The sequence below is a fragment of the Hemicordylus capensis genome, chromosome 4, assembly GCF_027244095.1.
Source record: "Hemicordylus capensis ecotype Gifberg chromosome 4, rHemCap1.1.pri, whole genome shotgun sequence".
NCBI lineage: Eukaryota > Metazoa > Chordata > Lepidosauria > Squamata > Cordylidae > Hemicordylus > Hemicordylus capensis.
The window spans coordinates 288,593,880-288,608,068 of NC_069660.1; the positions used below are offsets into that span (position 1 = coordinate 288,593,880).

The 14,189-nt window shown below is 40.5% G+C and overlaps 1 protein-coding gene across 1 annotated transcript in view; it reads left to right on the forward strand.

Annotated features, from left to right (window-relative positions):
• DCAF13 (DDB1 and CUL4 associated factor 13) overlaps positions 1 to 14,189 on the forward strand; it is a 42,107-nt gene that overhangs the window by 4,101 nt on the left and 23,817 nt on the right. The window contains exons 4-8 of the mRNA XM_053243478.1: positions 877 to 966; positions 1,632 to 1,787; positions 6,676 to 6,753; positions 8,537 to 8,619; positions 10,517 to 10,681. Coding sequence (XP_053099453.1) covers positions 877 to 966; positions 1,632 to 1,787; positions 6,676 to 6,753; positions 8,537 to 8,619; positions 10,517 to 10,681 — 572 coding nt within the window. The remainder of the gene's footprint in view (positions 1 to 876; positions 967 to 1,631; positions 1,788 to 6,675; positions 6,754 to 8,536; positions 8,620 to 10,516; positions 10,682 to 14,189) is intronic.

Sequence of the window (14,189 nt, forward strand, 5' to 3'; positions counted from 1 at the left end):
TTGCCTGATAGGGTACAATCCTATTGGATCTAATAAAAAGGACACCCAATACATCATGGTGGATTGGATTGAATCAGTGGCAAGTGGGGGCCTTAATTGATGACAACGTGGTAGGCTCTCCTTTCTTTTAACTTAGAAATGCTCCTGTCTTGATAGGTGGCAGCAGCAGAGTTCAAAAACTCTGCTTTGCTCCCCAGCAGCCACTTGATAATGCTCCAGAAAAGGAAGTAATGTCATGATGTGTCTTTTCCTCAATGAATTACTGCGGGGTGTGGTGGGGGTGGGAATGGCCACCAGCTGCACCCAAGTACATTTGATATAGGAAAAACCTATTCTGTCTATCAGCTACTTAACAAATAGGAAGGGAGAGAGATGTTTCCATCTTCTCTCTAGGAAGAAAAGAAGAGGACTGACTCACTACAGGAAGTACCTGAGGAGTCAAGGTAAGAGTCATAGAGTAGTGGCAAGCAGGGACAGGTAAGGAGACCCTCACTAACTATCTCTACTCCCAGTGCCCCTAGTGGTCATTAGGACAGTCGGTGCAAAAGGTTGATGCACTGGAATTCCATCTCCAACAGTAGCATTACTGGGTTGCCAAGCACTGTGGAGGCACTTTGCACATGTTGCCTCTGTACTGACTGTGGGGATGTTAGCCATTCATTTCTTTGAGACTTGCTTCTATATAATTCTATAGAAGTCTTCTTTCTTTGGAGGTCAGTTTAATACTGCTGTTCTATTCCCACTTATTTTGAGAGTAAGTCTGATTGAACTTGGTTGGTTCTAACTTTTAAATAAACATAAAAAGGCATAGGATTGAGTTCTAAATCTTTTTTGCTATGGAAATAATGTTTCCACATTTTTTCTTAAAAAAAAAAGGTTGGTGATGATAAAACTGTGAAGCAATGGAAAATGGAGCAGCCAGCTTATGGGGAAGAAGAAGAACCAATACATACAATTCTTGGAAAGGTATTTGTTTTGTTATCTTAGTTTCCTTTTCCTTGTATATCTACAATTCAAACACCAATATTGGTTTGACCTGAATTTGAACTGAAACATAGTTGACCTTGGCTTTGGGATTACTTGCATGAGGCTATCAAAGGTCAGTGGAAAAAGTTGCTGGACACTATAATCAGAGAGTATTCCTGTAGTCTGCTGTCCTTGCAGCACTGGTTCAATGTCTGTATATGCAGTATTTTGCTGGTACAGTAAATAATAGAATCTAGATGTAAATATTTGTACTAGAAATCAGTTTTTCCTCATTTTCTTGAAGTGCAGTATATGGGAATCCTATTAAAATATTAGAACTTTTTGGAAACTGAAGTAAGTGAATAGCTGCAGTTCTAGTTTTTTAAAATGGTGTCCATTCAGCTGTGTTAAACTATAGCAACTCCTCCAACTACGTCTTTGAGTTTTGTTTTTAAATTTACCATAGTTTTGTTAGGAGCGTGATCAAAATAACTTATGTGTGTAAATAAAATATTATGTTATCACTACTCCAAAAACAGGATTTTGGATGAATGAATCGTGCCATATACAGGATTGTAGCTGTAATTTTAAATTACACTGAACACAGAAGACCGCTTCTATAATAATTGATGGTTGATATCACTGATTATAATTTATGTTTCCAGACTGTGTACACTGGAATTGATCATCATTGGAAGGAACCTGTTTTTGCCACTTGTGGTCATCAGGTTGATATCTGGGATGAACAGAGAACCAGTCCTATATGCTCTTTGACGTGGGGAGTTGATAGCATAAGCAGTGTTAAATTCAATCCAATTGAGGTAATTATTTGTTTATGTATATTCTACTATTATGAAATATTTTATTACCAGCAACATAATAAAGTTGTGCTGTCGAGTCGGTGTCGACTCCTGGCAACCACAGAGCCATGTGGTTTTCTTTGGTAGAATACAGGAGGGATTTACCATTGCTATTTCCCATGCAGTATGAGATGATGCCTTTCAGCATCTTCCTATATCGCTGCTGCCTGATATAAGTGTTTCCCATAGTCTGGGAAAGTTCCATAGTCTGGGAAACATACCAGCGAGGATTCAAACCAGCAACCTCTTGCTCTCTAGGCAAATTACTTCCCCGCTGCAACATAATAGGCACTTAAAGAATACAGAGATAAGTAAAGTTCCTGCTATAGAGGACTTGGAGGCTACATTGGATAGATTAGAATAAAGTGAAGGGAAAGGACTGCACTTGATAAGGAGAAATGTGGAGGAATAAATGACTGCAGAAAGCACACCCAAGGACAGACTATTGTAGACACAGCTGCCATATACCGAGTCAGACCATTGGTCCATCGAGGTCAGTATTGTCCACACAGACTGGCAGTGACTTCTCCAAGGTTACAGGCAGGAATCTTTCCCATCCCTACCTGGAAATGTTAGGGATTGGACCTGGGACCTTCTGCTGCATGCAAAGCAGATGCTCTGCCACTGAGCAAGCAAGCAAATATATAAATACATAACAAGAAAAAAATGGGGAAAGGACAAGCTACATTTTGTTAGGGCTAGTCTTTTCTAGGGTTTGATTTCTGGCTGACTAGAGGTTTGTGTTTTTGACAGGGCAGTTTGTTTAGGTGGGGGATTAGTTCCAGGTGAGTCACATAGCTTGTGGGAGAGGTCACACTCCTGAGGTAACTTAGTTTGGAAGCAGCTCTTGACAAAAAAAAAAGGCTCAGACCAGAGTGGATGCTTCCCAGTGTATTGCACAGAGTGTTGCAGGTATGACTGTCTGCCTGAGAGGCACAAATCGTGGGTGTGCGCTCAAGGCAAAGAGCTCCTGGCTCTCAGAGAACAGGTTGGATCCTTTGAAGCCAAGGTAGCTGACTTGGAGAAGCTCAGGAAGGCAGAGAGGTCTGTGGGTGAGACCCTCAGGGGCGTGATAGAGGCTACTCCCAGACTGACAGCTCCTCTGATGTCATGGAGAATGAAGTTCTCGGGCAAGGAGGACATCAGTCTCAGGAGGAAGGGAATGCTCTCTTAAAAGGGACCCCTTCCTTGGGTGATGCACCCATATCCTCTCGCACAGAGGACACTCCTCCAGGGGTTGGGGGCCTCCTAATAGTGGGTGATTCAGTTGTGTTTGTGACGTGCATGTAGACCTCATGGTGACTGGGAGGAGTCAGCTGTTGTGGTGCATATCAGCACCAACCATGTTGGGAAATGCAGTTGGGAGGTCACGAAACCAAATTTAGGCTGCTAGGTAGCATATTGAAGTCCAGGACCCTCAGGGTAGTGTTCTCTGAAGTGCTACCCTTTCCACGTGCAGGGCCAGCAAGGCAAGCAGAGCTGAGGGGTCTCATGTGTGGATGAGATGGTGCTGCTGGGAGGAGGGGTTTAGATTTGTTAGGCACTGGGATACATTTTGGGGCAAGCAAAGCCTATACAAAAGGGACAGGCTCCACTTGAACCAAGATGGAACCAGACTGCTGGCACTTAAAATCAAAAAGATCACAGAGCAGTTTTTAAAATGATGCCTGGTAGGTTGCCAGCAGGAACTGGGTGATATCTCATTTGACAAGCAAAATCCCCTAAGGTGTGAGGATGCAAACATTTCAGATAAACCAGAAGTAGAGCAGATGGAAACACATGACAGCTGGTCAAAAGGGTCAAGTGACAGTAAGGGAGATAGCACATGCCAATGCCAGGTAGGATACCCGGCTTATAGGGGTGTGTGTGTGTACACACACACCCCAATGCCAGAAGCCTCTGAGCCAAGATGGGTGAGCTAGAGTCTAATGAAAACATAGATGTAGTGGGCATAATGGAAACCTGGTGGAATGGTGATAACCATTGGGATGCTGTTATTCTTGGATATAAACTACAGAAAGGACAGGGAGGGGAGGATTGCAGATGGAGTAGCACTGTATATTAAATAAAGCATAGAATGCAACAAGCTAGAAAACCTAGGAGAACCAGAGTCCTCTACAGAATCGTTATGGGTGACAGTACAAGGACTGAAAGGAAATGGGTTACTAGGGATGTACTATCCTGAATCAATAGGCTGAGAGTGACCTGGAGTGGGAGAAGCAAATCAGAGAGGTGTCAACGAGAGACAGAGCTGTAATAATGGGTGACTTCAATGACGTGGGAAACTGCAGGTCAGTTAGCTTAACTTCTGTGCCGGATAAATTGATGGAAAGCATAGTTGAGGACAAAAGTGTTAAAGATGTAGAAGAACAAGCCTTGATGAAGGAGAACCAGCATGGCTTCTGCAAGGGTAAGTCTTGCTTCACTTACCTTTTGGAGTTCTTTGAGAGTGTCAACAGGCAAGTGGATAAAGGCGATCTGGTTGACATAGTATATTTGGGCTTCCAAAGAGCTTTTGACAAAGTTCCCCACCAAAGACCCTTGAATAAACTTAGCAGTCATGGGATAAGGGGACAGGTTCATGTGTGGATTGGTAACTGGTTGAAGGACAAGAGACAGAGGGTAGGAATAAATGGACATTTTTCACAATGGAAGTAAGTAAGAAATGGAGTCCCCCAGGGATCTGTACTTGGACCAGTGCTGTTTAACTTGTTCATAAATGATCTAGAATTTGGGGTAAATAGCAAAGTGGCCAAGCTTTGCAAATGACCCAACTATTCAAGGTAGTGAAATCCACAACAGATTGTGAAGAGCTCCAAAAGGATATCTCCAAACTGGGTGATAAAATGGTGAATGCAGTTCAATGTAAGCAAGTGTAAGTGATGCATATTGTGGGGGGAAACTCTAACTTAACATATACAGTGATGGTGTCTGAGCTGTGAGTGACTGACCAGGAGAGAGATCTTGGGGTAGTGTTTGACAGCTTGTTAAAAGTATTCTCAGTGTGAGGCAGCTGTGAAAAAGGCCAATTCCATGCTAGGGATCATTAGGAAGGGGACTGAAAATAAAAATACTAATATTAGAATGCCCTTATATAAATCTATGGTGTGGCTACATTTGTAGTACTGTGTTTAGTTCTGGTCACCGTATCTTAAGGAGGAGATAGTAGAACTGGAAAAGTTGCAGAAGAGGGCAACCAAGATGATCAGGGGCCTGGAGCACCTTCCTTATGAGGCAAGGCTACAGCATCTGGGGCTTTTTAGTTTGGAAAAGATTCAACTATGGGGAGACATGATCGAGGTGTATAAGTTTATGCATGGAGCAGAGAGAGTGGACAGAGAGAAATTTTTCTCCCTCTCTCAACACTAGAACCAGGGGTCTTCCCATGAAACTGAAGGCCGGGAATTTTATGACCAACAAAAGGATGTGCTTTCCCACACAGCATGTAATCAATCTATGGAGTTCTCTGCCACTGAATGTGGTGATGGCCACTAACTTGGATGGCTTTAAAAGGGGCTTAGTCAAATTTACAGACAACACATCTATCAGTGGCTACTAGATTGCTGACCGTAGACCACCTCTGAATACCAGTTGCAGGGGAGCAACAGCAAGAGAGAGGGCGTGCCCTCACCTCTTGTCTGTGGGCTTCTCAGAGGCATCTGATGGACCACTGTGTGAAACAGGATGTGGGATGGGATGAGCCTTGGACCTGATCCAGCAGAGATGTTCTTACAGTGATCACATGTAGTCTCCCATTCAAATGCAAACTAGGGTGGTCCCTGCTTAGCAAAGGAGACAATTTATGCTTGTTACCACAAGACTAGCTCTCTGCTCATGAATTACTTCACACTCCTAGGAACATAGCAAACTCCCTTATACTGAGTCAGACCCTTGGTCCATCTAGCTCAGTATTGTCTACTCAGACAATAGTAGGTAGCAGCTTCTGCAAGGTTGCAGACAGGAGTCTCTCTCAGCCCTATGTTGGAGATGCCAGGGAGATAACTAGGAACCTTCTGCATGTGGATACCCTTCCTAGAGTGGCCCCATCGCCTACGGGGAATGTCTTGCACTGCTCACATATAGTGTTCCATTCAAATGCAAACTAGGGCAGACCCTCCTTCGCAAAGGGGACAATTTGTGCTTGCTTCCACAAGACCAAGCAAGATTTGGCAAATGGACTTTGAAGAAGGATTTTGGAAGGGAAGTTGAGGGGGTGAATAGCAGGGGGAGGAGGTACTCATAGAAAAGGGTCAGCAAAATGAAATGTGGACCTTGGTAAAATAAAGCACAAATGCCCAGATGTTTGTAAAATAAATGCAGAGAGAAAAACAGTCTGAGGTTATTATGTCGAGACTGTGTTTAAAACTGAAATGTTGAATGCTTTTAAAAACTAAGATCCCTTATGAGTTATTAACCCTAGAAAGAACATTAGTTCCATATGTGTGCCTGAGGATTACATCCCCTGTGTATGTGGAGGAGTGTTTTAAGAGTTTCCCTGTCATTACTTCCACCCACGCAGAACCTACTTATAGATGCTCCTAGGTTTTAAAAGCATGAGAACTGGCAAGTTGCTTGAGCCAAATCCCACAAATTGTCTTTTTTTAAAAAAGCTCAATAGGAGATTAAAGGAACCCATACTCTAGTAGGCTAAAATATGTATGCCTCTGAAAAATCACCCTATATGCTTCTGAAGATTACACTGTTGAATTTAAAAGATATGGATGCTGGCTAAAATGGCTCCTGTATATAATGTATATGTTTTCAATAAATACTTGTGGTGTTGGTTAAGAGATCTGTATTTTCTGCTTACTATTTACAAAATAGTTCACAATGAAATTAATTTTTTCAGATGTATCTTTTGGGAAGCTGTGCTTCAGACAGGAATATTGTGTTATATGACATGAGACAGTCAACTGCACTGAAGAAGGTGATGTATGTTCTTTAAAGTCTTGTGAAAAGTTCTGGAGTGGATGTCCACATACACGAGCATTTGTTTCCTTTTAAACTTTGGGATGGAAGCTGTCCACTAAGTTTGGCTTCTGAATAGTTTCTTCAATTTAATAGTGAAAAGCAAAGCTGTTTGCATAGGCTTAGATTCTTATATTGCAATAGGACATACAAAAATAGTTGAAATGATATTGATCATGCTTAGAGCATTCAGACGAACATCCTAAGTGTGAAGAGCTCGGGAGGGAAGATGATTGTCATGCTGGGGGTGGGATTTCTTGACCCACTTCTGGTGCTCTGCTCATGTTCATCAGCATAATTTTTGAATGCCTGGACAGGGGTTTTGAATATAACAAAAGTGGAATATAAATGGTGTTAGAATTACAATGGCATAGTGTAGAAAAAGACAGCAGCACCATGGATAGCACCCCTTTCTCTTTAGTGTCAAGCTTCTCTTCCCTATTTTTTTGTCTTTCTACAACCCTGTGCACACTTACCTGGGAGTATGACCTGTTGAACACAGTGGGCCTTACTTATGAGTAAACATACAAAGGATGGAACTGTGAGCAAGAGTCTACTTCTTTTAACCTATGTAAAACACTTGGGCCTCCTCCTTCCTGGAATTCTGTATTAATTATTTAATCATGATGGATGTGGGACTAGTTTAATATTTCAGTACAGAAATTGTCTGTGGGTTGGAGTGGGTTATGCTGTGCAATGAAAGTTAGTACAGTTAGTGATGCAGTTGTTTGTCAAACGGATCATTGTGTGCAAATAGTTTGTTAGGTAGAATGATATATTAGACGCCTCTTCAAGGTTCAGTAAAGGCGAAATGTGTTCACTGACTCAAGTTGACAGAATTTCTCCTTGTCTTACAATCTCCCAGTTGTTGTGGTTATTGCTGAGGTTCTCTTTCAAATGGAACAATATAACATATGGATTGCTTAATACTTTTCAACTAATCAGCCTTCTGCCAAGTAATGGTCTGGGTAGAGCAAGTTGTCAGTTTCATCCCTTCAGCAGGAGGGTCAGGCCGGTCTCTTTCATAGCCATCTGGCTTTTTTTCAAGCCTTGACACAGAATTCCAGTGCAGCAAAGCAAATGCTTCCCATATGTTCCAGACCTTGCGTTTTAAACCAATTAACACAATTTCACAACATCCAACTTACATACAAGACTCCCTCAAACAACAGAAGAGTCTTCAGATCTGTAGTTAATGTTGAGCACAGGGCAGTTAAGAGTGCAAAACCAATGATGGTTTATTAGAGGAAGGACAGGAACACTTGCATTGCTGAACTATTACTTCAGTAAAGAGGATTTTATTTTATTTTTTAAATTGTTATCCTGCTTTTCTGCTTGAGTTCCCAAGGCGGGGTACAGTAAAAAGCAATAATACATTACAATTTGCATCAACATATCTGACGGAGGGTGGCTGGTTGGAGGAGCCAGATCATAATTGATCCCAGCCAGGCTAGCGGGGGCGGGGGCAGTTCTCTGGCTACTTCCTCTGCTGCTTTCGATGAAGGAATTGTGTTTTGTGTATCTTTGTGTGCAAGGTTCTTACAATGCTTGTAGAAAATGTTGGCGTTTGTGAGATCTCTGGAGACTATAATAGGAAGTATATTTATTCCCTTTGTAGGTGGCTTCTGTGATGAATACTAGTCCTGTGCTTCAGCTGCTTTATATTTGAATAAATTTTGCTGTAGTGCCATATTTGAAAACATTGACTTTTATCTTCTTCCTAATATCTCAATTTTCTCCAGGTTATCTTGGACATGCGAACAAATACACTTTGCTGGAATCCCATGGAAGCTTTCCTTTTCACTGCAGCAAATGAGGACTACAAGTAAGGACTTGTTCTCTGCTTAGATTTCTTTGCTTTGAATTCTATACTTATTCAGGATATTTGTAAAGTGTTGAATTCTGGGCCACTTAAAGAGATGATTTCACAAGCATTACAAGAGGGCATTTGGACTCTAAATGTTAGATGGAATCCAAACATTGACATCTATTTTTAACGTTTTTAATTGTTTTATGCTTTATAATTTTTGTTTTAATTATTAACTGATTTTAATGGTGTTTTAATATAAACCGCCCTGAGCCTTTTGGAAGGGCAGTATAAAAGTTTTAATATTTATTTATTTGTTTATTTATTTATTTATTTATAATCCTATATTTCTAGCCATGTGAGCCATCAAAAGACAGTTAACAATAAATCAGTCATTAAAAATACTATTAAAACACACACCAACACACCACCATCGTCATTATAATAATCACAAGTACAATACCAATCAACAAAATTCCAAAGAAGCAGCAAAACTAGAAACAAACCCTAATAAAAGTACCAAACAGATAGTCAGTCAATACCCTGACCAAAAGCACACTGAAATAACAGGGTATTGGCTTCATATGAGCAGGCTTGTTGGGAGTAAACTGATCAAATATTCTGGGGCAATACATTTGGCAAAAGTGTCAGCTGGTGGTGGGAGAAGAAGCAGGTCTTCCAGTGAAGATGTATTCATAGGGGAGGAGGTAGTCTCTAAGAGACCCAGGTTCCAAATGGTTTAGGGGTTTACAAACAACATTTTGAATTGGACTCTGAAGTAGATTGCCAATCAGTGAATCAAAACAGTAGGCCCCAGGTAGTACATAAACTGCCACATACTGCACTAATTCACTAAATTCAAGGAAGGTTTTTTAGCACACTTCAAAGGCAACCCCATGTAAAGTGCATTGAGATAATCTCATCTGGATATTCAAAAATCACATGACAGAATCAAGACAGTGTGCGCAAACATATATTCAGAGTGGGACCTTCCTGATTCAATCTGAGCGGGATCTAAAATTAACTGAGTGGACGTCAAAAAAACTTGTGTGCACACCTTAGAGGAAACACTGTCTACTTGGGGCTGCCTTTGAAACATATTTTTTTAAACCCTCAAATTGGTGAAGAATGTGGAAGCTTATGTACCCACTGTTTTGATTATATTATTAACAATCATTTCACGATAATAAATCTGAGTATATCTTCCCTATTCTTTTTCTTTTTTGCACACTAGCTATCGTTCTGTTTTGTAAGGTGCTAAAGGTTAAAATTTATCAAAATTTATACATTCTCTTTTTGTGCCACAAAAATTAAGAGCCTAAGGATCTCAAATGGGAGCACAATGTGTTATCTGGTCAAGACCTACTGAGATCAGTAAGGCTTCTCTCCTCCATGATTATCTTGTCACAGCCTTACAGGTCAATCCAAAATCCAGTTAAATCAGAAGATTGGGTTTAAGATGATTTAGCTTGTGATCCCTAATCCACCTACTTGGAAGTTAGTTCCTTCAGAAGATAATACTTAACTTCTATTTAATGTGTTTAGAGTGCCAGTTTCATTGAAGTGGAGTCCTAGTGGCAGTTAGCCCACTGAAAGTAATATAGTATACTGGTTTAAATCCATGTACATTGCTTTAGAGTAGCCTGTGTTAAGAATAGCAGTAGTCATTGCAAGTAGTATACTGAGTGCTTCAAATTATATAGTTGCTTGAGTTAGAATGGATGTTTTTAATTGAATGAATAGCTTTGAACTCTTCAGCAAAGGCTGTGTCAAACAACTATCTAGATACACTAAAAATATGTTTTATTCAGCCAGAATCTGCATGAGAGTCTATAAAGAATTAAGTTTTATTATAATACTTGAGCAATCAAATGTACCGAAATGAAAAGTGATGTCTTTATTCTTTCTTTTACAGCTTATATACTTTTGATATGCGATTTCTTGACAAGCCTTTAATGGTTCATATGGATCATGTGTCTGCAGTCCTTGATGTGGATTACTCCCCTACTGGGAAAGAATTTGTATCTGCCAGCTTTGATAAATCTATTCGCATTTTTCCTGTTGACAAAGGTCACAGCAGGTTAGTGATTTTACAAATAAGCTTCTCTTGGGACCCTTCCACCTTCACCACCAATCTTAATGCTCTCATTAACTTATCTACTGTGTTGATTCCCTTGGCCAAGGATAGAAGATTGTTCCTGCCAATAGTAGGGGGATGGGGGAATAAAAGAGTGATTGCATGTTTAAAATTCATTGATCATTTACGTTCCAGTGTAACAAAAGAATGCTAAACATTGGACTGCTTAAATTATAACTGGGCTAATGTTGTAATATAACATTAAAATCTTCTCAGCCCCTAAAACCTCCTGGGTTTTTTTCTGACTAGTTTTGTCTCTTGATAGTTCTAATATGAAGGCATGCTTGCATTGGCCAAAATCCAAAGAACTGCTTGAGACTAGCCTAAGGACTTGAGCTAACTCAGTGGAATCTTTTCTCTCTCACATCCACTTGGTGATGGGCTGCTGTACAAGAAACAAATGACCTTTGGGCATACAGAACTAGTTGGAGGGATCTTTGGATTACCGTCACTAAAATCAGCACTGTCAAAATCGATGGGGCTTGCTTCCTCCCTGTTGCCTTGGAAAAAATGATTTGCTTGTGGAAACAGGCTTAAGGATTAAAAGTGTTGTATACACAAAAAAGCTTGAGCAATTCTGCTACGTGAGGCTGTGATTCCAGAATCCCAGTAAGACTCATGTGCAAAGTGTTGCACAACATTTTGGGTTGCTGCTATACCCCTCTCAGGAGCTAAGTAGCATCTGTGTTTAGGATTGGTGTGTAAAGGACTAAGCAACTCTGTAAGTGAATCATTGACATCTGCATATAAAAGAACTCTCTTTCTTGCCAGTTCTACATTTCCCCTAGGTTTCTTGATTGTATATAATTTGCCTGGGATTCACCTAGGTCTGTTTGTGATGCTATCAGATTAAAAACATGTGTCCTACATTGAATTCTGGACTTTTAGTCAAAATTGTATGAAAACTTGCCCCCACCCCAAAACGGGCTAATGAAGTCAAGCCTGATCTTGCCCGCGCCTGAGAATCAGCGGGATCGCGCCTGACCCTGGTGGTGCCTCAGTGCTAAACCCGCCAAGCGAGCGCACTCTTAGCCCTGTTTTTCTGATTGTCTGCCAGCCCCAGCTGCTTGCAGCCGGGGCAGAGAGACTGCGGGGCTCCCAGCCGGTGGTGAGGGAATCCCCATATGGGAGTTCCGGGGGAAGGGCAACGCCTTTAGGCACCCCGACCCTCCTCGCTGCCAGAGAAGACAGCTGCACATTTGGACGCGTGATCTCCATGCCCAGACCAACAGAGAGGATAGTCTGGAGGTAAGTTTTTTGAGGCCTCCTCCCCTGCCCCTTCAAGCCCTTCCTCACAGAGCATGAGAAAGGGCTCTTTGTCTATCAGAACCACACCTCTGAGGTTATTGGTTTTATCAAGTAGGTTTCCTTCATAGTCCTAAGGGCATGGAAATCGTGACTTATTTTATGCTCCTAATTAAACTCTGAACTGGAAACTTGAGAAGGCAGAAGAAATAAGAGAGACGCTGTTTTTGTTACGTTCATTAGAAGTTCTTGGCAAATGAGCCAGATGTTTGTGTGATTAAATGAAAGAATCAAGTTATTCACCCATATGCTCTTGTGTTGCTTTTTTCCTTGAGTGATTTTCAAAGCCTGTGATGAGAGCAAAGGACAGAAATAAAAACAAGAAGTTGTAAGAATGGGGAAAGGAACAACTATACAACTTGCCCCAAATGATTTTTCTTTTGAAGACTAATAAGGAGAGTAGCAGTTCAAAGTCTGGGACACTTAAATGTTGGCATCAGCAAACTCCTTGTGTATACGCACCTTTTAAAAAAAATGAGAATGGGAAGACTGCCATTATGGACATCATGCATTTTAATGTGACAATATTGTTAAGAGGATACTCTAGGAATTACACTGTGCTTGGACCAAGAGATCAACTATCAAGATGATAAATTAGATTAAAAAATGAAAAATACCATTTAGAGCTAGATTAACAGCTGATATGAATAGATTTAACTTGGTTGACTTCAGTTTATCTAAAATAATTCAAGCAAATAGAAAACCTGATCTATAGTTATTGGGAGAAGTTTCCCTTTGCCTACATAATATCTGAAGAGCAGTTAATGATATGATTACCATGAAGTTAAGAGAAATCAGAGGATACACTTTATCTCAATGTTTCCTTACGATATTGTATTACAATCTGTTATTTATGGGCACAACCCAGGACTTGGAGTACTCTAGTTTTGTTGTGAGGTTTTCCTAAGTAACAACACATATTTATATACCACTTTTCAACAAAAGTTTTCAACGCGGATTATGTGGAGAAATAATAAATAAATAAGATGGAGTCCTGTCTTCAAAGGGCTCACAATCTAAAAATTATTTTCTTTTGACAATCACTTAATAATGCTTTTATCTTTTCTGGGAATAATGAAACAGATGTGCTTATAAGTGGAATATTCTTTGGAACATACCAACCAATGGAAGACAAATTCGACAGCTAGGTGAATGAAGCAAAGTCTTCACAGACATATAAATTGATAATCAGCACCTTTTTCTGCATCTCCTCTGTTTGTCTTTAAATGAAGTTCAGATTCTGCTTTGTGAACAAATTGATAGGCACAAACTATAATCTCCTATATTTGGACAAAATGGGAAACTGTGGTCTGTCACAAAATGGAAACTTCTAATTTCCCCCTCATGTCTAAAGGGTAGGGAGCATATAAATGTAAGGCTCACTGCAATGCATGCTGTGACATGGTTTGTTTTCGAGCCTGACCCAGGGGCTTGAGTGTTGAAAGCCAATTTGAACTCCGTTCACTGCGTGATATAGGCAACTGTACAACTAACTCAGTTCAAGGTAGCACAGTTGAAAGTCAGCCTGGGCTGATGAAAAAATTATTTATTATGTTTTTATACCGCCTGATATGTACACCTCTAGGTGGTGTACAAATTTTAATATTAAAAATTAAAATAGATTAAAATAGATAAAACACAATAAATATAAAACAAATTATTAAAATTAATTCTAATTAAAAGCTTGTGAGCACAGGAGAGTCTTGAGGGTCTTCCAGAAAACAAACAGAGAAGGAGATGCTCTTATTTCATCCGGGAGCATATTCCAAAGCCCTGGGGCAGCCACAGAGGAAGCCCGGTCCTGGGTTGCTGCCAGACGAGCTGCACAACTCAGTACAGTATTGATGTTCATGAGCTCAGAGTTGTGTGAACAGGGCATCAGGATGGAGTTGTCAGTACCAATAAAGATCTGATGCATGCACTTTGTATCACTATTGTTAGGTTCAAATGTGATGCTGAAATAATGGTTTAGTGTTACATGAATGAGCCTTAGGGAGCCATGGATTTGGTGTTCTGTTCTCCCCTTTCTCTCTCTCGTGCAAGAGGGAAGAGAGGATAGCTTTTGCTTTCATTTTAAAACAAACTGCAGTTCTGTCCTATGTAAATACCTGGGGAACTGTGGTGTGTTCATTAACTAGAGCTGGAA